This window comes from Muntiacus reevesi, chromosome 11 (genome assembly GCF_963930625.1).
Source record: "Muntiacus reevesi chromosome 11, mMunRee1.1, whole genome shotgun sequence".
Taxonomy (NCBI): Eukaryota; Metazoa; Chordata; class Mammalia; order Artiodactyla; family Cervidae; genus Muntiacus; species Muntiacus reevesi.
In genome coordinates, this window is record NC_089259.1 from 17586822 (window position 1) to 17611128 (window position 24307).

The 24307-nt window shown below is 40.7% G+C and overlaps 1 protein-coding gene and 1 non-coding gene across 5 annotated transcripts in view; one reads left to right on the plus strand and one right to left on the minus strand.

Annotated features, from left to right (window-relative positions):
* Positions 1-1199: 1199 nt before the first annotated feature.
* Positions 1200-24307, minus strand: part of CAB39L (calcium binding protein 39 like) — an 89881-nt gene continuing 66773 nt past the window's right edge. For all 4 annotated transcript variants that reach the window (XM_065901976.1, XM_065901979.1, XM_065901978.1 and 1 more), the window contains 3 exons: positions 21051-21116; positions 11283-11426; positions 1200-2595 (listed from right to left, as the gene is read on the minus strand). In XM_065901976.1, the coding sequence (XP_065758048.1) occupies positions 2416-2595; positions 11283-11426; positions 21051-21116 (390 nt within the window). In that variant the 3' untranslated portion in view covers positions 1200-2415. The remainder of the gene's footprint in view (positions 2596-11282; positions 11427-21050; positions 21117-24307) is intronic.
* On the plus strand, positions 10219-10290 carry TRNAC-ACA (transfer RNA cysteine (anticodon ACA)). Its single transcript has one exon. It is a non-coding gene; the product is annotated as a tRNA-Cys (tRNA).

Here is a 24307-nt window from a genome sequence, read left to right on the forward strand (position 1 = left end):
GTAAGGGCAGGAGTTAGGCCTCTGGCCACCGAGGCTTTGTTCCCCAGCTCTGGTCCACGCTGTCTGGGATAAACTCCTTAGCGCCCTGGTCTCCTCAAATATAAAAGCGGAATGACTCTGGCTGTAGGGAAGCACCCATGAAATGTCTACTGCCTGACAGGCAGCCCTTGGTCAAGGGCAGTGAGCCTCACGGGGCCGGGGAGCGGGGAGCAGACAGCTGGGGACGTGGGGCCTCCGGGCAGCCCGGGGCTTCCCCTGTTTGGAGCGGTGACGAGAACACAGGGGCGGGACACGCGGAGAGAAACGAAACCGACCAGGGAGTGTGTGGCACCTTTTCATTTAGTCAGTCTTTATTTAAATGTGTGCTTTTGAAATGGCTTATTAAATATGACCTTTTCGAAACTCAAATCACAATATTTACAGTGACTTTTATGCAAACGTGCTTCAGCTGTGAGCTTTTGGCTCCCTCTTTCTCACGCTAATAATTTACAAATTTGTATCACAGCAAAATCCCAGCTACTTCATTTATTACGGGGGTTTGCTAGGAAAGAGCTAATTCAAGCTCAGAGGAAATAAAATATGTTTTACTTATCAGAAAAAGAATTCTAACAAGGTTTTGCTTTCCACTTGAAAGCACGTGTCTCATGATATGTGGGACAGTATTTAAGCAACGAAATAAATTTCCAATAGTCATTGCTGCGCCTTCTTTCTTTCTTTAAAATATTTACACTCATCTCTTTTAAACAAACAAAACCAGAAAAGTCAGATTCGAAGAGACTCTGGACTGTCAGGGAATGTTATAAAAATAATCTGACCTCAGTGATGCAAGACTGAAGGCCACCAGATGGTCCAGCACTGGTCAGTGCCGCTACAAGAAGCTCCCGCGTCTGCCTCAGAATTCAACCCTGGGGCTGGGGGCAGGAGTAAACGTAGCCAAGGAGGATGAAGCCACGCCAGGCGATGCTTCAGATGCTCAATCTACAAGAGCATGGATCCTGGAGAGAGATCTTCCCCTCTCCGGTTGGAGAAATATCTGGTTCAAAAACACAGTACCCTACATTATAAAAAGTGAAGATTCCTCTGGAAGGTACCAATTCATGATCTGGAAACAGAGTCATTAAAGAAAAATACAGAACTAACAATTGTACCTTTAATGTCTTGTAAATATAGCTTTAAAATTCCATTTTGTACACTTGATGTCTGAAAACAAACCGTGACCTTTATTTAAAAGAAACACAAATTAATTCCTAAATCATCCTAGTATGCAAGAGAGTATTTGAGACCAACATTTTTACAGAAACCTTTTCAGTGAAGAATCTGATGTGAAATTACAATGACAGATTAGAAATTAGAGTGAAAATTTTTTCAGTCCTTTGAGGATGTTTCACACATGTAATCATTTGTCCATCCAACTGCAGTGTTGCCTTATGTATAAGTGGTCTAAAGCCCTGTGTGACCCTCTGGACCTGTGGTTTTGTACACACTAGGCATCTCAATGCAATGATTCTTACCCTGAAAAACACTTTCACCACAAAACTTCTTTCCCAAATTAAGAAGTATGAATGAAATATTCCAAATAGTCACTAGCCCTATAGAAGTCTGTGAAACAGCAATTACTTCTGCTAGAGCTGTGTTCTTAACTATCTGTTACAAGTTTTCAAATGAGCAGGTCCTACCCTCAGTGGGTCCTCCATGCCTGTGATCCTTGTTAGACCATCCTGTTTATACCTAGTTGGTTCCATGCTAACCCGGTCAGAGTAGGGTGTGTGTGTGTGTGCGTGCATTTGTGCCATGAGTCAGGTGTACAGAGAAGAGTCATTGAGATGGAATGTGGGGTCATAAGCAGAAAGGAGGGTATCGGTTTCCTAGGAAGTTAAGAATGAATGATTACGGTTAAAAGATGTGGGCAGGGAATAGAATATGTAATGGCTGAAAATATGGATCTTATGTTCTTAGTGTCTTAAGAAATATGTGGGTCCAACTGCAGATGGGAAAAACAGTTTTGTGCATCTTGCCCCAACTCCCAATTCTCCTCTGAGAATTTAACCCTCTTTGAGGACTGGGTGACATCCACCCTTCGAGTTCCCACTACTGGGTGGCTCGTGGTGACTGAGGGCTCATCTGCAAGCCCACAGCCTTGCTGCCTTTCATTAAGAAAGGGTTAAAGTTGCTTTTATCAATTTTCCAATACAATGGCTCTGATTTCATATAAATAATCACAGATTAGAATGAATATATTATTCTAAATTAATTTTTTTTCATTCAAAAGATTATATTTCATCTACCCTGAATGACAGATTGAGAAAAAACAGGCACGTCCACAGCCTTCCCAGGAATAGCTACTTTTTGAAATGACACTTCTCATACGAACTGAATAAATGAAATGGTGATGGTGGCAGGAAACTCGGTGGGACTTCAAGGGGCCAATTTCTTCAAGTCACGAATCTGTTTAATCAGGTAGTTCTTCTCATCGGTGAACTGCTCATCGTCGGTCCTTTCTTTTTGAAAGTTGCTCAGAAACTCGATGAGTTTGGGTTGGTTTTTCAGAAGAATCTCCACAATAGGCTGTGTTTTGTGAGGACTGGCCACAAACACCTGAAACACGAGAAACAAACGCCTAGGACAAGGAATGCACACCTGGAAAACATGGGTCCCGCCTGGGTCTCATCTGTTACTTGAGTTATTAAACACAGAAAGCCCGAGGTTTTACTCCCTTTTGGAAGAAAATCATGGTGTGAGTGACATGAGAGTCCATGAATCAGATTTTCTCTTTCTTCTTTAGTGGATTTAGTGGATTTAGTTCCTTGGAATTTGTCCATTTCATCTAGGTTACCTAATTTATTGATGTACAATTATTTGTAGTATTCTCTTATGATCTTTTATTTCTATAAGGAGGTTGAATCAGGAACCAAAAACCTCTCAACAAAAGCCCAGACAGAACCAGATGATTTCACAGTAAATTCTACACATTTTGAAAGAAAAGTCAACACCAATCTACTTCAAATTCTTCCAGAAAATAAAAGGGAATAATTCCTAACTCGTTATATGAGGTTAGCATTACCCTGTTACCAAAGCCAGACAAGACTATCACAAGAAAACTACAGACCAATATCCTTTATGAATGAAGATACAAAAATCCTCAACAAAAGACAAGCAAATGAAGTCCAGAATAATATTAAAAGGATTACACACTATGACCAAGTGGGATTTATCCCAGAAATACAAGCATGGCTCAACATAATGAAATCAATCAATGTACACCACATGTACTGGACTGAACTGCATCCTCTTAAAAGATGAATGTTCAAGCCCTAACCCTTGGTACCTGTGAATATGACCTTATTTGGAAGCAGAGATGTAATCAAATTAAGAGAGTTCATACTGGGCTAGGCTGGGCCTGAATCCCACTATTAATACCAGTATCCTTAGAGGAAGAGGAAATTTTGGACACAGAAACACACAGACATATGCAGAGGAAAATGCCATGTGAAGATGGAGACAGACAGGAATGCTGCAAAATCAGTTTTACTTCAGACACAATGAATAAACTTCAATTAAAAAGAAAAGCAAAAAAGACGGAGACAGAGACTGGGGTTATGCATCTATAAGGCAAGGAGTGCCAAGGACTGTTGGCAACCACCAGAAACTAGGAGAGAGGCACAGATTTTCCCTGAAAGCTCCAAAAGGAAACAAGCTTGCTGACACCTTGATTTTGGACTTTCAGTTGACAGAATGCAGAGACAATGACTTTCTGTTGTTTTAGAACACTTAGCCTATGGTACTTTGTTAAAGCAGCTCTAGGAAGTCAATATGACACATGAGTACATTGAAAGAAAACCATAAGATCATTTTAACTCATGCAGAAAAAGTATTTGACAAACTCCAATACCTTTTCATAATAATTTTAAAAAAGCAAACACTCAACAGCTGAAAATCCATATGCAAAAAAAAAAAAATTAAACCAAAAAAAAATTAAGTTGGATCCTTATTTCACACCATAAACAGAAATTAACTCAAAATTGATCAAAGACCTAAATATAAGAGCTAATAAAACTTTTAGAGGATAATATATGGGTACATCTTCATGACCTTGGATTTAACAGTGGTTTCATAGCTACATCAAAAGCATGAGCAAGAAAAGAAAAAAATGGGTAAAGCGAACTTCATCAAAATTTAAAACATTTGTGCATCAAAGGATACTATCAAGAGAGTGAAAAGACAACACAAAGAATGTTAGAAAATATTTACAAATCGTATATATGACCAGTGTCTATTATCCAGACTATATAAAGAATTCTTCCAATGCAACAACAAAAATACACACAACCCTTTTTAAAAAGGGGCAAAGGACTTGAGTGGACATTTCCCCAAAGATAATACATAAATTTTCAATATGCATGTGAAAAAAAGTTCGACATCATTAGGTCACTAGGAAACACAAATGAAGACTGCAACCAGACTAGTGCTTGCTGCATGCTCAGTTGCTCAGTCGTGTCCAACTCTTCATGGACTGCAGCCCACCAGGCTCTTCTGTCCATGGGATTCTCCAAGCAAGGATACTGGAGTGGGTTGCCACTTATTCCTCCAGAGTATGCCCCCAACCCAGGGATCGAACCCATGTCCCCTGTACTGACAGGCAGATTCTCTACTGCAGAGCCCCCCGGGAAGCCCATTTTTTTCTGTGCATATGGCTAAATGTAATAATTGAGACAAAACTGGGCTTCCCGGGTGGTGCTAGTGGCAAGGAACCCATCTGCCAAGGCAGGAAAGCAGGAGACAGGGGTTCAATCCCTGGGTCCACAAGATCCCCTGGAGGAGGGCATGGCAACTCACACCTGTATTCTTGCCCAGAGAACCCCATGGACAGAGGAGCCCGGGACTACAGTCCATAGCGTCGCAAAGAGTCGGACACGGCTGAAGCGACTTCTCACTCACACACCACATATGCTCAAGTTCCAGCAGCTCTCAGAGTGGTGAGCTGAAAGGCACTGACCACCCCCATCCTCCACATGGTTTAGTAGAAAGTGGCAGTCTGGTCCTCTGCCATCAAGGAGGCTAACGGGGAAAGGAAGGAGATACCAGCTCATAGTGGATTCCTAAATTCACATTGGGCGCATCTCTGGAAGAGGGAGGCTCATAGAGACAAAGGTCTCCTGAACCTAGTATCCTGGAATTACACTTAAAAAAAAAAATCCTGCATGTTTATTTATTTATTTTTTCTTGGAGTATAATTGCTTTACAATGTTTTGTTATTTCTACTGCACAGTATGATGAATCAGCTCTGTGTATAAATACACCCATCCATCCACACCCTCTTGAGCCTCCCTTCCACCTTGTCCAGATTTTTTTCATTTTAATCTAACTGTAACTTTTAAACATAATTTTTTTTCATTTATTTGGCTGTGCTGGGTCTTTGTGGTATCTTTGATTTTTGCTGTGGCATGCGGGACCTTTAGTTCTTTAGTTGTGGCATGTGAACTCTTAGTTGCTGCATATGGGATCTAGTTCCCCGACTAGGGATCAAACCTGGGCCCAGGGCACTGGGAGCATGCAGTCTTAGCCACTGGACCACCAGGCAAGTCCCTAACTTTAACTTTTTTAATTTAACATTTTGCAAGTGAAGAAACAGATCCGAATGGATTTGCCCAAAGTCACTGATGGCAACTGAGACACAACAGACACCCAGGTCTCCTGAGTTCCGGCCAGTCCTTTCCCATCACACAATCTTGTTTGTCAATAGCAGAGAAAACATGAAACGGCATCTCATTCAAGTCCTTGAACGATTCAAGCAAGCTAATGAAAACTGGCCATTAATAATCTGGTGAAGACATTCTTAGACCACATTTGATGTATCTTATGGAAGGTATTTGGGGAACGAGACTATTAATGAAGAACTGTGAAAAAACTGAAAAAAAATAACCTGTGAAAAATAACTTTATTTTTCTAAATAACAAAATACTATTTTTGGCAAGTAAACAATTCAGTGGGCACTTCAGTGGAAGGAACAAAGTCAGGGCCCAGGGTACATCCAGTTTATACACATGCAAGTAAACAAGCTGCCAGCTGTTTTGAAACGTACCTACTCTGTCCAATACTGAGACGATCCAAATTCTGACCTCAGAGGATGGAAGTAGGTTATTTCTATTTTGCCACCCACTGAATACTTCTGTAATACTACATTTTGGAACAAAATTATATGAACCATGTTTTCATCTAGGATGGCATAGTAAAACTCTGTGGGAGCTGGGATGACAAAACAATGGCAAGCCTTCTGTAATTTCCTCAGTCAAAAAGGAAGGATCTTAAGAGGGTCTGTCATTTTATACTGTGCAGGCACTTTCCTGTCCTACAAGAGCCTATTTTTATTCCACCCACTTTGTGCTTCTTCCTTGTGAAATAAGGAAGACGAGCACAACAGTAACACTGCAGATTTCAAGTTCCCACCATCAGCTCTATCATTTTTGTCACATGTGCCTTCAGAATCTGAATAAAATACAACATTACAGATAAAATTAAAGACCATTAGACACTTGTTGATGTCATTCTCTTTCCTGATGTCATTCTTCCTCCTGTGAGGTGACTGCTATCCTGAATTTGGTATTTATCATTTCCATGCAGGTTTTTAGACCCTAACTACAGACATATGAATCTATACACAGTATAGTTTTTCATGTTTTTAAACTTTAAATAAATAAAATCCTTTTAATATTTGCTTAATCCCACTCAATGTTTCTGAGATTTGCCTATATTGATCCCATATAACTCTATTAATTTTAACCCATTACTATATGCTATTCTATGAATATATCATAATTCATTGTCCTAGATTTCTACAGATACCCTTTTATTTTTTTCATTTTGCAACATGCTAAAAATGTGCAATAAACATTTTGGTACATAATTCCTTATGCCAGTGAGCAAGATGTCCCAGGAAATGAGATTTAGGAATGAAGAGTACAGATACTTTCAGTACTTTATTTTGCTAAACTGCTCTCCCAAGTGCTTGTATTAGTACTAATTGACAGTGTAAAAACCAACTGCCCCCTAACCTTACCACAATTTGATATTGTCAGACCTAAACGTTTTTGGCAATATGAAAAATGTTATGCGACATCTCATTGATATTTTAATGGCCATTTCCATGATTGCCACTGTGATGAGCATCTTTACTTATTTGTTGGCCAATCAGGTTTCCCCTGGAGAAGGAAAGGGAAACCAACTCCAGTATTCTTGCCTGGGAAATCCCACAAACAGAGGAGCCTGGCGGGCTGCAGCCCGTGGGGTCACAGTGTCGAACACAACTAAGTGACTAAACAACAAACAACAACAAAAACAGGTTTCCTCATTTGTAAGTTACCAACTTGCATCCTTTGCCCATTTTTCTATTTAATTGTTTGCCTTTTTCTCAATGATTTGTTAACTCTATGTATCACATTCTGTCCTGTTCTCTCACTTTGTTTATGATGTCTTTTCAAATAGGTGTCAAATTTATATGTCAAACATTATTTCCTTTTATGCTTTGTGATTTCAAATTCTTTTTAAAAATTCTTCCTTCCCCAACATCATAAAAAGTTTATTTTCTCTTTTAAAAGTTAAAAGATGTTATGTTTTTCAAGTGTAGATCTGTACTGGTAATTTATTTCTGAAAATAGTAGATGGGAGTTTTCTATATTAATAATCCCTTATCCTAAAACCATACACAGAAGAACTACACAAAAAAGATTTTCATGACCCAGATAACCACAATAGTGTGATCAGTTGCCTAAAGCCAGACATCCTGGAATATGAAGCCAAGTGGGCCTTAGGAAGCATCACTACGAACAAAGCTAGTGGACATGATGGAATTCCAGTTGAACTGTTTCAAATCCTAAAAGATGATGCTGTTAAAGTGCTGCACTCAATATGCCAGCAAATTTGGAAAACTCAGCAGTGGCCACAGGACTGGAAAAGGTCAGTTTTCATTCCAATCCCAAAGAAAGGCAATGCCAAAGAATGCTCAAACTATAGCACAGTTGTACTCATCTTACACGCTAGTAAAGTAATGCTCAATTCTCCAAGCCAGGCTTCAACAGTATGTGAACTGTGAACTTCCAAATGTTCAAGCCAGATTTAGAAAAGGCAGAGGAACCAGAGACAAAATTGCCAACATCTGTTGGATCATCAAGAAAGCAGGAGAGTTCCAGAAAAACATCTATTTCTGCTTTATTGACTACACCAAAGACTTTGTGTGGATCACAACAAACTGTGGAAGATTCTTAAAGAGATGGGAATATCAGACCACCTGACCTGCCTCCTAAGAAATCTGTATGCAGGTCAGGAAGCAACAGTTAGAACTGGACATGGAACAACAGACTGGTTCCAAATAGGGAAAGGAGTACGTCAAGGCTATATATTGTCAGCCTGCTTATTTAACTTATATGCAGAGTACATCATGCGAAATGCCGGACTGGATGAAGTACAAGTTGCAGATGACACCACCCTTATGGCAGAAAGCAAAGAAGAACTAAAGAGTCTCTTGATGAAAGTTAAAGAGGAAAGTGAAAAAGTTGGCTTAAAACTCAACATTCAGAAAACTAAGACTGTGGCATCTGGTCCCATCACTTCATGGCAAATAGATGGGGAAACAATGGAATCAGTGACAGACTTTATTTTGGGGGGCTCCAAAATCACTGCAGATGGCGGCTGCAGCCATGAAATTAAAAGACACTTTTTCCTTGGAAGAAAAGATATGACCAACCTAGACAGCATACTAAAAAGCAGAGACATTACTTTGCCAACAAAGGTCCATCTAGTCAAAACTATGGCTTTTCCAGTAGTCATGTATGGATGTGAGAGTTGGACCATAAAGAAAGCTAAGCACAGAAGAATTGATGCTTTTGAACTTGGTGTTGGAGAAGACTCTTGAGAGTTCCTTGGACTGAAAAAAATCAACCCAGTCAATCATAAAGGAAATCCGTCCTGAATATTCATTGGAAGGACTGATGCTGAAGCTGAAACTCCAACACTTTGGCCACCTGATGCGAAGAACTGATTTGTCTGAAAAAACCCTGATGCTGGGAAAGATTGAAGGCAGGAAAAGGGGACGACAGAGGATAAGATGGTTTGATTGCGTCACCAACTCAATGGACAAGAGTTTGAGTAAGTTCTAGGAGTTGGTGATGGACAGGGAAGCCTGGCGTGCTGCAGCCCGTGGGGTCACAAGAGTCAGACATGACTGAGGGACTGAACTGAACTTAGAAACATTTATTAACAGTAACCCTTTCTTTACTGATTTATAATTTCTCCACCACCAAACATCAAATTTTCATATTTGCACAGGCTCACTTCTGGGCCTTACTCTGTTTTGTTGCTCTCTTTATCTATCTCCATGCCAATACAGTATTATTTCCATTTATGATAAATCCAGAGGAAATCTTAATATATAGTAGGGTGGATTTCTCTACCTTGTTTTCTTTGAAAATTGTCACAGATAATCCCAGGCCATTGCTCTATCATACAAATTTTAGAATCAGCTAGTCAAGTTCCAGAAAAAGCACTGCTAGGATTCTGAATGCAATTAAGTAGAAGTAGAATTTATAAATTAATATGGGATTTGAATGGCTCTAGTGGTTTTTTGCACAATAAAGATCTGGTGGCCGGAAAGATGGACTAAATTTTTTTTTTACCTTTCAAAGCAACAATTACATACATTAAAAACTGCTGTGTCTCTGACTTATAAATTCAATCACAGAATATACCTTACAAAAATTAAAAAAAAAAAGAGGTTGGAACTCTCTCAACCCTTAATTCTATTCTAGATACTGATCCTAAGAAAATAATCCTAGGAATGGAAACAAATTAGCTTGATACATAAAATGCTCATTGTAGCTACAAATTGAAAACAGCCTAACTATAAACAACATGGGGATATTTAAGTAAACTAGAGTAAATATACTCAGTGAAAAACTATGATACCAATAAAACTATTGACTCTTTTAAAAAACTATATATAACAACAATGAATTAGTGTTCACATATGGTATAGCATTAAGTGATAAAATTAGTGTATCAATACTGTGTACAATGTGAATTCAGCTGCAGAAAAAAACCTTTACATATGTGCACAGGAAAATAAAATTTACTAAAATCTTTACAAGAGTTAAGTCAGAGTTAGTGGATTATAGATTAGATTTCTCTCACCCACCCTACTTTAAAAAAAAAAAAAAAAAAGATTTTACTTCCCTGGTGGCTCAGATGGTAAAGCGTCTGCCTACAATGCAGGAGAGCCAGGTTCGATCCCTGGGTTGGGAAGATCCTCTGGAGAAGGAAATGGCAATCCACTCCAGTACTCTCGCCTGGAAAATCCCATGGATGGAGAAGCTTGGTAGGCTACAGTCCATGGGGTCACAAAGAGTTGGACACGACTGAGGGACGTCACTTTCTTTTCACTCTTTTAAAAAGATTTCTTTCTTTATTTATTTTGGGGTGTGCTGTGTCTTCATTGCTGCGCACAGGCTTCTGCAAGTTGCAGCGAGCTGGGGCTACTCTCTAGTTGCGGTACTCGGACTTCTCAAACACACTGCAGTGGCTTCTCCTCTTGTGGAGCACGAGCTCTAGGGCCTCCTGGCTTCAGCAGTTCTGGCGCACAGGCTTAGCGGCTCCACGGCATGTGAGATCTTCCCGACCTGGGATCAAACCCACGTCCCCTGCATTGGCAGCTGGATTCTGACCCACTGGACCAGCAGGGAAGCCCCTACTCTACTTTTAAACAAATCTACTGCTTAAAGTGTCTAGGAGATGGTTTTATTACTCTTACATCACAGAAAAAATATTCGAACAAGCAGGTATTATATAGACTAGTTTTTTTTTTTTTTTTAGTTTTCTTTTAAAATACATTAAAATATTTCTAAGCAAGGAATAAGAGTTCGTACACTGTGTTTCTTTCAGTTTCATTTAAAGTTCAAAGGAACATTTAAGGCAGAAGTGAAACTTTCAAATTCTGACACTCAGGGTTTGGGTTTTAGCTCAATCACTGATTATCTTAGTAACTTCTGGAAAACAGTATCCACCTATTTTCTTACTGAAAAAGATGCAAATATTTCGAGATATAGATTCATCAGCAAATCTTTTTGAAATAAATGGGCATCCATTCAAATAACTCTAGAATTTCAACGAAGTCATGCAAAACCGAGAGACTGCCTAGTTCATGTTCTCTGGAGTCAAAAGGAAGGTCCAAAATAGGGATTTTGCCATTTGAAACTGGAAAAGGAATGCCCACATTATTTCTGGAGGGTGCTGTTTACCTTAAAGACGTGAAAGGCTTCAAACTGGATGTTGGGGCTTTTATCCCGGAGGAGATTCATCGTCAGTTTGAGGTTCTCTGGCTTGCTGATGTACTTGGTCATGATGGCAAAGTTGTGCCGGTCCAGGATCAGTTCACCTAGCAGCTACAGAAAAACACAAAATCAAAGTAGAATCTGAGAGTCCTCTTATTCAAAATATATCCCACTCCCTTCTCACCAGAAAACAAAATGTAAGTTACGAATGTTGACATGCAAAAAAAAAAAAAAAAATCAGAGCCCTTAAGTGCATCTTAAAGCACAGGCATGGAAGCTGTAGTTATCCTTGTTATTTTTAAACTTTTCATACAGTCTTGCTAAAGTCAGTGCTTAATGCATTTGAGTCTTTTGTTTGCTTTTTTTAATGCCAGTCATTGTTGCAGCTTTAAAAAAAGCTCTTTCAGGCTTCCCTGGTGGTCCAGTGGCTAAGGATCCACCTTGCAAAGCAGGGGACACGGGGTCCATCCTTGGTGCGGGAGGATCCCACGTGTGCCGGGGTAACTATGTCCTCACACCTTAGAGCCTGTGCTCTGCAACGAGAGAAGCCACCACATTGAGAAGGCCGCCTACCGCAACTAGAGAGCCGCCCCCACTCACCACAACTAGAGAAAGCTCACGCAGCAACAAAGACCCAGTGCAGACAAAACAAAGCTCTCTCTGCAGCTCTCATCGAGAGTTAGCCAGAAATTAATTTATAATTTTTATCCCTTGCTTTAATGTGATTCTCACTAATGCATTTATTGCTCCTTAGGCACTGAGATAGGATAAGAATAATAAAACTGACCCAACAATGATACCTCCCTTATCTGAATAAATACACTTTGGTAGTTTACTGGAAAAACAGACTATATTAAGTGACTCTTACCTTCTCCCTAAATTTTATGACAAAACCTGATACAGAGCTAGAAAAAAGAAAAATTCACTGACCCTGAATCCATATGAAATTTAATACGTACAGCAAGTTTTTATCAAAAAGTAAAACAGAACGTTTTCTGGGGACAATAATTCCTAAAATGCAGCATTGCTCCATGTTATGAACTGCAGGCTTTTGTCCCTGTAAATCTATATGTTGAAATCATAATCCCCAGTGCCGTGGTATGAGGAGGTGGGGCCTTTGGCAGGTCAACAGGACGTGAGGGTGGAGCCCCCACACATGGGTTTGGTGCTCCTACACAGGAGACCCCAGGGAGCTTTCCTGCTGCTGGCCCCTTGGTCTCAGACTTCCTAGCATCCACACTGTGAGAAATAAATGTGTGTTCCTTAACCCACCCAGTCTACTGTATTTTTGTTACAGCAGCCCAAACAGACTAAGACACTTCAAAACAAAATAAAAATGCCAAAAGTGAGAATAGTTGAAGACCCTCTGGCAGGAAATAGCTGAACTTTTATTTTCACCAGAGTGGCAGCAAAACCAAGACTCAGTGCAGCCAAATAAAAAAATTAAAAAAGTTTTTTTAAACCCAAAACAAAACCCACTGTGACTGGACTCATTGCTACTGCATCCCTCCCTCCACTACCTCACTTATTTTTTCTTATTCTTCTGCTTCTGTGGCTTCACTCCCCTTGCTCAAATTTCCCCCCAGCTTTAGCGAGGTATAACTGACAAAACTGTATACATTTAAAGTGTACATCATGAAGACTTGATACGAATACATAGTGTGAAATATTTACCACAGTCAATTTAATTAACACATCCATCACTTCATGTAGTTACCCTTTCCTCTTTTTGTGGTGAGGCTAGTTAACATCTACTCTCAGCAACCTTCAAGCATACACTACAATATTACTATTAATTTTTTTTTTTTGGCTGCAGAGTGTAGCATGTGAGATCACAGTTCCTCGCCAGGGATGGAACCTGCACCCCTTGCATTGAAAACTTGGGGTCCTGACCACTGGACCATCAGAGAAGCCCTACAATACAGTATTAATAACTATAGCCATCATGCTGTACATTAGATCTTCAGAATTCATTCATCTTATAACCAGAAGCTTGTGCCCTGTGACCCACAACTCCCATCCCCCTGCCCCTCACCCTATAACCAACATTCTACCTTCTGTTTCTATAGCTCAACCTCAACTTTTCTCCTCAGCTGAGTCTCCTCTCCTGCCTTTGGGCTCTTTCCTTTTTCCTAGTTGTACTTATTCTGCTTTGCAGAACAGAGTTACTGGTAAACCTATTTAGAATACAAGCTTCACAAGGGCATATGTCAAATCCTGCTCACGTCAGTAGCCTTGACAACCTGTGTGAGGTGTGTGGATACTGTGGGGGAAATAAAGTCCAAACAACACAGAGTCCTCTCCACAAAGTGTAGAAAAGAAAGACAGCAGTTTTATTACTGAATACATGTATCCAGAGCATGACGCTATAGGTACTCTACACAGAAGATATTACAAAGACATACAATCCTGCCTCATTAATACAGGCAAACAGTTATAATCCAGCACATACTTATAGTCTCAAGATGAAAGATAACTGGTCACTCCCCTATAAGAGACCTCCCCTGGTGGCTCAGACAGTAAAGAGTCTGCCTGCAATTCAGGAGACCTGAGTTCAATCCCTGGGTCGGGAAGATTCCCCTGGAGAAGGAAACGGCAACCCACTCCAGTATTCTTGCCTGGAAAATCCCATGGACAGAGGAGCCTGGCAGGCTACATAGCGTCCATGGGGTCACAAAGAGTCAGACACGATTGAGTGACTTCACCTTCTTTTCCTTCCCCTATAAGAGGACTTGACAGCACGCTTTCATAGCCCACTCTGAATTCACTCAACCATGGAAGCAGCCATTTGTTTTACCTAGCTGCTTTTATCCAACTAATGAAGAGGATAATAAATCTTTTCTTATCGCTCTGACAAGCAAATGGTTACAGCTTGCAGAGCAGGCCCAAGGTTAAATTCTCCTGTGATGGAGAGGCAGGAGTGCTATCTTCCTAGATGTTCACATTCCAGCGGGACAGCTCCAAGACTCTCAAAAAATTATTCTAGGTTGTTAAACTGACAAGAAGCTTCTAAAGATATATATACAGATATACATACATATATATTTATCTGCATATATGCCCACACATATGGGCTTCCCCAGGGTCTCGGTGATGAAGAATCTGCCTGCAGTGCAGGAGATACAGGTTCCATCCCTGGGTCGGGAAGATCCTCTGCAGAGGGAATGGCAACCCACTCTAGTATTCTTGCTGGAGAATTCCATGGACAGAGGAGCCTGGCGGGCCAGTCTATGGGGTCACAAAGAGTCAGACACAACTGAAGCCATTGAGAACACACATACTCACACACATACACATACATGTATATATAGCTTCTGTGTAACTATAGAGTCTATGTAGATACATATTTATTTAAATATAATATGTATATTATACGTATAATATACATATGTATATATGCATACGTATGTATAATATGTATATTATGTATACATAATATGTATAATATGTATTATGTATAATATATACACATATATCATATACTCCTACACATATCAAAACATCTTTTGACCACAGAGAAATTTCATTTAAAAAATTTAAAATTTGTGCACATACACATTCAATAAATATTTATTGCAGTGACATTTATGAGTTAAGTTCAGATAAAGTCACTTCAATTTTTATTACATGGGGATGCCTACATATAAATTCTATCAATCTATCCTCCTTATATAATTTCACTACTTTTCAGAAGCAAGCAATTGTGTTAAACCACTTGGCCAAAAACACTGAATCTTTTAGTCATTAGATATTAGTCTATTCATTTATACTGACAATAAAAAAGTGTTGCCTTTCATAATAATACAAAGCATTATAAAGAAATACTGTACTAAGTAAGTGACAAAAAATTCATATTTCTGCTTCTTTAAATTTCACGTTACAGGCTTAATAGCACACAGTGAAACCAAGTACCATATGCAGAAATAATGACAGCTTTAAAAAAAATAACTTTATATTTTAATGAAATTGACCAGAACCATCCCCAAATCCAAAATTCCACCAAGCTTCTTCTGAATTATAATCTTTCCTGCTAGTAATTAAATACCAGGCTTCTGAAGAAGAAATAAATTCCTAAGTTGTGTCACATGAGTGAAAGGAATTTCTCTGTTAATTACTTCTTATTGACACCAGGAATCTAAGCACCTCAAGATAGTTCAAAAAATTTAGAATATGATTAACAATAAGCAGCAGGCAGCAAATACTTTGGTATCAGAAAATAGCCTAGTTTTCAGTCTATTACTTACAGAGTACTGTGAATAAACACACTCTTACAATAATTTAACCACTCTTGTTTTCTAAAATTATGAAACATCTATGTGCAAAATATTACAGAATCCAGAGATATAAACATTGTTACATCAAAACAGGACACCTGCTACCACAGATCTAATTTCCCAAAGGAAAACCCACTAGCGCATGGGGGAGTTCCCCAGAAACATGTTCTTTGGTTGAAGAAAAGAGCAAACAATATTTAAGGAGCCCATTCCATGAATGGAGTGATACAAGACCATCTAAGCAATACCTCTGCCTAGTATCTAGCATTCAAAAAGGACATCTTCAATAACGATTTAAACAATTTTTGCATTCTTGATATGCCTTATCTGCATTTTACTAATGCTTTTTAATGTCTAACCAGTGCTCGGTTTTACCACGTTGTAAGTCAAATATTTGTGAGAAAGTCAACTGTAAAGGATTTTAGGCAGGAATAGCGGCTCATGTAGTATGTGTGGGTAGACTAATAATGAACAAGAAAGAGGCCTTATGAGTGGACCAGGGCATCTGTAAATAAGTAGGTAATAGTTTGAAAGGAAAGAGCTTTTTTTTTTTAATGCATTTGTTTGTTGTGCCAGGTCTTTTCATGCAGCATGCAGGATATTTAGTTGCAGCATGTGGGATCTAGTTCTCCGACCCAGGGATCGAAACTGCACCACCTGCATTGCAAGGCAAAGTCTTAACCATTGGACAGCAAGGGAAGTCCCGAAAAGGGGAGAGTTTAAAGGAGACTTTCCATACCAGACACTGTACAAAGTCAGATTCTCTTTGCCAGGGTCACTGGGAACAGTGATACATCTCCAGCAGCAAAACCATGCAAAAATAGGAAGAGAAGCTGGATGGTGGAGAGCTGGGTGGTGAAAAATGTGTCTTTCTCATCTTTGCTACCCACCAAATATGTATTACGGGTTGTACTAAACATACATCTACTGGGTGAAGAGGCTTGGATTTTTAAATGCAATGCATCCTGGTAGGAAAACACGCATGTGTGTATGATCAGTCACTCAGTCGTGTCCAGCTCTTTGCGGCCCCACGGAGTATATCCCACCAGGCTCCTCTGTCCATGGGATTTCCCAGGCAAGAACACTGGAGTGGGTTGCCATTTCCTTCTCCAGGGGATCTTACTGACCCAGGGATCAAACCCAGTTCAGTTCAGTCACTCAGTCACGTCCGGCTCTGCATCCTCATGGACTGCAGTACACCAGGCCTCCCTGTCCCTCACCAACTCCCGAAGATAGCTCAAACTTATGTCCGTTGAGTCGGTGACACTATCCAACCAGCTCATCCTCCATCATCCCCTTCGCCTCCTGCCTTTAATCTTTTCCAGCATCAGAGTCTTTTCCAAGGAGTCAGTTCTTCGCATCAGGTGGCCAAAGTATGGGAGTTTCAGCTTCAGCAACAGTCCTTCCAGTGAATATTCAGGACTGATTTCCTTTAGGATTGACTGGTTTGATCTCCTTGCAGTCCAAAGGGCTCTCAAGAGTCTTCAACACCACAGTTCAAAAGCATCAATTCTTTGGCACTCAGCTTTCTTTATAGTCCAACTCTCACATCCATACACAACTACTGGAAAAACCATAGCTTTGACTCGATGGACCTTTGTTGGCAAAGTAATGTTTCTGCTTTTTAATATGTTGTCTAGGTTGGTCATAGCTTTTCTCCCAAGGAGTATGCTTCTTTCAATTTCATCTGCAATGATTTTGGAGCCCCTCCAAAAATAAAGTCTCTCACTGTTTCCATTGTTTCCCCCATCTATTTGCCATGAAATGATGGGACTGGATGCCATGATCTTAGTTTTCTGAATGCTGAGTTTTAAGCCTACTTTTTCACTCTCCTCTTTCACTTTCATCAAGAGACTCTTTAGTTCTTTGCTTTCTGCCATAAGAGTGGTGTCATCTGTACATCTGAGGTTATTGATATTTCTCCCGGCAATCTTGATCCCAACTTGTGCTTCATCCAGCCCGGCATTTTGCATGATGTACTCTTCATAAGCAGGGTGACAATATACAGCCTTGACACACTCCTTTCCCTATTTGGAACCAGTCTGTTGTGACATTTCCAGTTCTAACTGTTGCTTCTTGACCTGAATACAGATTTCTCAGGAGGGAGGTAAGTGATCTGGTATTCCCATCTCTTTATGAATTTTCCACAGTTTGTTGTAATCCACACAGTCAAAGGCTTTGGCATAGTCAATAAAACAGAAGTAGATGTTTTTCTGGAACTCTCTTGCTTTTTCAATGATCTAACGGATATTGGCAATTTGGTCTCTGGTTCCTCTGCCTTTTCTAAATCTGGCTTGAACACCTGGAAGTTCATGGTTCACATACTGTTGAAGCCTGGCTTGGAGAATTTTGAGCATTACTTTACTAGCTTGTGAGACGAGTGCAATTGTGCGGTAGTTTGAACATTCTTTGGCATTGCCCTTCTTTGGAGTTGGAATGAAAACTGACCTTTTCCAGTCCTGTGGCCAATGCTGAGTTTTCCAAATTAGCTGGCATATGGTCATGTATGGATATGGTTGGACTATAAAGAAAGCTGAGCACCGAAGAATTGATGCTTTTGAGCTGTGGTGTTGGAGAAGACTCTTGAGAGTCCCTTGGACTGTAAGGAGATCCAACCAGTCCATCCCTAAAGCAAATCAGTCCTGAATATTCATTGGAAGGACTAATGCTGAAGCTGAAACTCCAATACTTTGGCCACCTGATGGGAAGTACTGACTCATTTGAAAAGACCCTGATGCTGGGAAAGATTGAGGGCAGGAGGAGAAGGGGACGACAGAGGATGAGATGGTTGGATGGCATCACCGACTCAATGGACATGGGTTTGGGTGGACTCCGGGAGTGGTGATGGACAGGGAGGCCTGGCGTGCTATGGTTCACGGGGTCGCAAAGAGTTGGACAGGACTGAGCGACTGAACTGAACTGAGTGCAGCACTTTCACAGCAACATCTTTTAGGAGTTTGAAACAGCTCAACTGAAATTCCATCACCTCCATTAGCTTTGTTCGTGCATATCCTGCTGTGGCAGGCAGAGTCGTTACCACTGAGCCACTTGGTAAGCCCTCTAACTCATACCCTAGTCCCAATTATTTATTTAGAATAGATCAGTGCCTTCCAGATACTGAACTCTGGGGACAATGATGAAGAATATTTATTAATGAAATTTACTTCAATTTTCTTTAGCAAATATATCCAGTCCTTACCATGTGATGGGTTCTGCTCTAACCGTTTTACAAATCTTAACAAGGGAACAGGACCAGGTGGGGTTGAAAACATCCTGAGAAAAGAATGAGGGCACATGTGTAGGACGGAATGACAAGACAGTGGGAAAGAAAAGCAGGAAGAAGTCCAAGAAGGCAGATATCTGGGTAAAAAAAAATGTCAGCTTTGTAATTTTGCCTAAGGCCCTAGAGACTGTCAATCTCAGAAAAATCTGCCGCAAGTTCTCATCATTGTGGGAAATGGTATGAGGATCAACTCTAAGCCCATGACCCCAGCTTTCTTGATCCAAATTTGTTCAATCATCTTAGTTCACATCAGCCTCTCTACTTTGGTCCAGTATCTGACAGATTCCCACTGAAAAGAGGAAGGACTTGGAAAATTCATGAGCGATTAGCTATACATTGGCCCTTTAGAGCGTTGTCACCTCTGTTTCCTGTTTTCTAAAGTCCTCTACCTCTGTAACACAGAGTTTTCTTTGAGTACACGGCTGTCCCAACAGGAGGTACCCTCATCTTTGACTGCTTCTTTTTTAAAAATATTTTTAATTAATTAATGTATTTGCTGCATAGGCTCTTAGTTATGTCACGCAAGATCGTTCGCTGTGGCACAGTGAGTCTAGGTATGGAGTGTGGGCCCTGTACTTGGGGTGGGTGGGTTCAGTTGCTCCACAGCATGTGGGATCTTAGTTCCCTGACCAGGAATCGAACCCACATCCCCTGAACTGCGAGCTGGATTCTTAACCACTGGACCTGCCAGGGAAGCCCCTTCAACTGCCTTGAAGCCCCTTCAAGCTTTCTGAACACGGGAGAACACAGCATAGATGGCCTTTACCTGGAGTTTCGTCTCATTACTTCACCTCCAGTACAGAGAGCAGCGCACCCATGGTATTTTTTTTCAACGTGGATCACGCTGTATGGGTTTCTCCACAAGGAGAAACTGAATGACTGGCTGGAAATAGTCCACTGACCCCCCCCTCAATGGGCAAAGCTGGAGCAGCAAGGGTACAGGTACAGGGGAGCGCGGTCAAGGCCAACACAGTCACGGGCAGAGCGAACTGACAAATATGTGGTACAAGACAGATTTAATTTATTGCTTTAGCTTAAAACTGCATCCTATATTTAGAAACAAGTGTACTGTTCTATAATGTCACTATGTAAAAATAATATATTCAAAAAATAATATATAGACTATTAATATGTAATAATATATAGATTTATCTGTTGAGCTTAAAACTGTATCCAACATTTGGAAACAAATGCACTGTTCTATAACGTCAACAGGTAAAAATAATATATTTTAGAAATAATAAATAATAACATAAGATAATATTTAGTAAGCTCAAGCATCATATAAATGGCTTGACAAAACACATCAAATTATTATCTGCCAAAAACGTTCTTTTGAAGCTCTGAGTAGGATCTAAAGGGCAGAGATGCAGCTCCAGCCAATGCCCACTCCCCCAGGAGCTGTCCCTCCCCATGTGGGCAAAATGGATGCCTCCAGGCACCTCTTCACTGAGGAAGGGGAGGTCCCTCATGGACGGATGCGGCTCTACTCTGCCGGGTCCCTGTCTGATGAGGGACAGGCATTTCTACAGGCATTTCATCAGAGACAGAATCTCATATCACAAATGCTGTTTGGTCACACAGCACAGACTCCTCATCCTATGCTTACCGTGTACTTAATACTTTTACTGTTACTTCCAAGAAGTATTTGAAGCAGGGCACTTAGCTTGTTTTGCTACAAAATACTGTCATAACATGGGCTTCCCTGGTGGCTCAGATGGTAAAGAATCCACCTGCAATACAGGAGATCTGGGTTCCATCTCTGAGTGAAGATCCCATGGAGAAAGCAATGGCAACCCACTCCAGTATTCTTGCCTGGAGAATTCCATGGACAGAGGAGCCTGGCGGGCTACATGGGGTCACAAACAGTCGGACACGACTGAGTGACTAACACACACGGTCATAACATAGAAAATACTTCTCAAGTTACAAAAAAGGAGAATAATTGTTCTGTATTTACTTGCCCACTACTTTTTGGTTTGTTTTTTGGTGGTGCTGAATGGCTTGAGGGATCTTAGTTCCCTGACCAGAGATCAAACACAGAACTCCTGCAGTGGAAGCTCAGAGTCCTAACCACTGGACCACCAGAGAAGTTCTTACTTGTCCCTATTAAACCAGTCATTTACGAACAAGAATGTCAACTTCTGGAGACTCTAACTTAAAGAAATTTGACATTACCTTCAAAGATTGTCTCTTAGTCACATAATTCTCAGACTGAAGCAGTTTCTCATAGTCTTCAAAAATCTAATGAAAAGCAAAGAAAAGAAATATTAAGAATGTAAACCCAGCAGTGATTTCTCTGTTAATTAAGTGATTAAGTCTGTTTGCTTCAGAAGTAAATCCCCAGTCCTTCAGCCCAGCCCAGCGGTCGTACTGTGTATCTCTGGGCGGACTGCCTTTGTCCATGGGGAGGCTTCCCCGCTTCTCCATCCTCACTCACAGAGATAACTGGGAGACAAGGAGGGCGGTGATACCACAGACATGCTTCCCTCTGTTTTATTTTAGTTCTGCAAATTGGAAATCGAATAGAAAAATGGAGTAATTGAGTCCTCCCAATAAATCACGTTGACTAAAACACCTATTTCATCTATTTTGGCTGTGCTGGGTCTCTGTTGCTGTGCATGGGCTCAGAAGTGTTGGCACACGGGCTTGACTGCCCCTCAGCATGTGGGATCTTCCCGGACCAGAGATGGAACCCACATTGCCTGCATGGGCAGGCGGATTCTTAACTCTAGACCACCAGGCAAGTCCTGAAGAAAGCATCTATTAACTCATCTAATGAGCTGCAGGATAACTCATTTTATGCCATTTTAAAGAAATGTGCTTACACGGGCTTGCTGGCAGCTATTAGTCTTTGGATAATTTGACAAAGTGAAGAAGAACTAAAGAGCCTCTTGATGAAAGTGAAAGAGGAGAGTTAAAAAATTGACTTAAAGCTCAACACTCAGAAAACTAAGATCATGGCATCTGGTCTCATCAATTCCTGGCAAATAGATGGGGGGAAAGTGGAAACAGTGGCTAACTTTATTTTTGGGGGCTCCAAAATCACTGCAGATGGTGATTGCAGCTATGAAATTAAAAGATGCTTACTCCTTGGAAGGAGTGTTACGACCAACCTGGATAGCATATTGAAAAGCAGAGACATTATTTTGTCAACAAAGGTCCATCTAGTCAAGGCTATGGTTTTTTCCAGTGGTCATGTATGGATGTAAGAGTTGGACTATAAAGAAAGCTGAGCGCCGAAGAATTGATGCTTTTGAACTGTGGTGTTGGAGAAGACTCTTGAGAGTCCCTTGAATTGCAAGGAGATCCCACCAGTCCATCCTAAAGGAAATCAGTCCTGAATATTCATTGGAAGGACTGATGCTGAAGCTGAAACTCCAATACTTTGGCCACCTGATGCGAAGAGCTGACTCATTTGAAAAGACCCTGATGCTGGGAAAGATTGAGGGCAGGAGAAGGGGATGACAGAGGTTGAGATGGTTGGATTGCATCACCGACTCAATGGACATGGGTTTGGGTGGACTCTGGGAGTTAGTGATGCACAATGAGGCCTGGCGTGCTGCAGTTCATGGGATTGCAAAGAGTTGGACACGACTGAGCGATTGAACTGAACTGAATTTGAGAAGAGATTGAAGACACTTAGCAACTCATAAAGAATCAAACTGGCAAATTCACAGCATGAACAGGTAGAGGAATAGGGCCACTTCTGCCACATGCTTGCCATGTGAATCCCAACTGTCCTCTCTGGAGCACTTCCACGCTCCCCAGAAGCTGGGAGATGCTGGTGATGGGGGCCCGTTTCCTAGTGTGATTGGTCATCAAACACAGTCTAGACCCTTCACTTGAACAGAGTGCCGGCAGCTGGGAAAGTCCAGTGTCAACCTCTGGTCACACATAGGCACACGCAGAGGCCAGTTAGGTGAGGGGGCAAGCCTGGCAGAGAACTGAAAGCAAGAGAGTTTAGGGGCTGGGGAGGGAAGCAAAGGGTCCTTGGAAGACCAAATGCCAGGTATGAATGATGAGGACAAGCTGTACACACTGATGAGAATGCCCAAGAGAGAATTCAGAAACTGAGAAAACAAAATCATGGAGCTCACGTTAAAGTCACAATAATTTTTTTTCTTTTACTTAAAGGACTTATTATTTATTCTGATTGTCACAGAACACAAGAAGGATTTTGTGGGTCACTAAACATATCAGACAAACATCATGGTAAATTTTACTTGTAACCAAAAACTGTAAATAGATGCATATAAGGTATTATTTACTCCCTAGGCTACCAGTTTCATTATTTTAGGTCATATATCATGTTCTCCAGCTTCAGGTTTACTACTAAAGAAATAAGAAACTCAAAAAGTATGAAATGTTTAAGGAGCATGAGTTCTTGAAGCCAATGTTCAGGTCAGTGCAATAGGCTCAGTATCTGTGAGATACTAAATTACACAAGATGTGACTATAAAGACAAATTTAGGTAAATAAGGGTCAAAGAGAATGAGCTTATGGTCTCTCAAATTGTTGCTTACTATCCTTGAGTGCAAATTGCACAATACATTATTTCACTCATTCTGTAGAAAAGATGAGGAATTGATACACAGGTTTTGTCATAAGCCATCTTTGTCCTCTTATTTTCATTTATTATAAATATTACATCTAGTGAATTTGAGAAAACCAAGCACTATCTCCATAGTGAAGGACAGGGAAGCCTGCCGTGCTGCAGTCTGCTGCTGCTAGGTCACTTCAGTCGTGTCCGACTCTGTGACCCCATAGACGGCAGCCCACCAGGCTGCCCCGTCCCTGGGATTCTCCAGGCAAGAACACTGGAGTGGGTTGCCATTTCCTTCTCCAATCCATGAAAGTGAAAAATGAAAGTAAAGTCTCTCAGTCGTGTTCGACACCTCGAGACCCCACGAACTGTAGCCCACCAGGCTCCTCCGTCCACGGGATTCCCCAGGCAAGAGTCCTGGAGTGGGGTGCCATTGCCTCCTCCAGTGCTGCAGTCTATGAGGTCACAATGAGTTGGACATTACTTAGTGACTGAACAACAATGAGTCTTTAACATTCCATCCAGCATGTACAGTTACTCAACAAACTATAATAACAGTTTGTTCCCTAAATTCAAACATATATGAGTCTCTTTTAGTCTTGAAGCTTTTGGATACATCTGACAGTAATCTTTTTCTCCCTTCATATTTTACACTTTGATCAAAGTTCTCCAATTGATTCCATGGATTTTCTCTGGATAATTTTAGGATATGAAAATCACTTTTGATTTCATGATTACATTGATAATTCTTAATCTCAAAGGAAAAGCAGCAAACAATTTATGAAAAAGAAAGCCATAGTTTAATTTCTATGATTTGGATGTGTGAAAACACAGGATATGGGTAGGGTATTCCATAGCTTCCCAGAGTCATCTGTTTCCTTTTATCTTT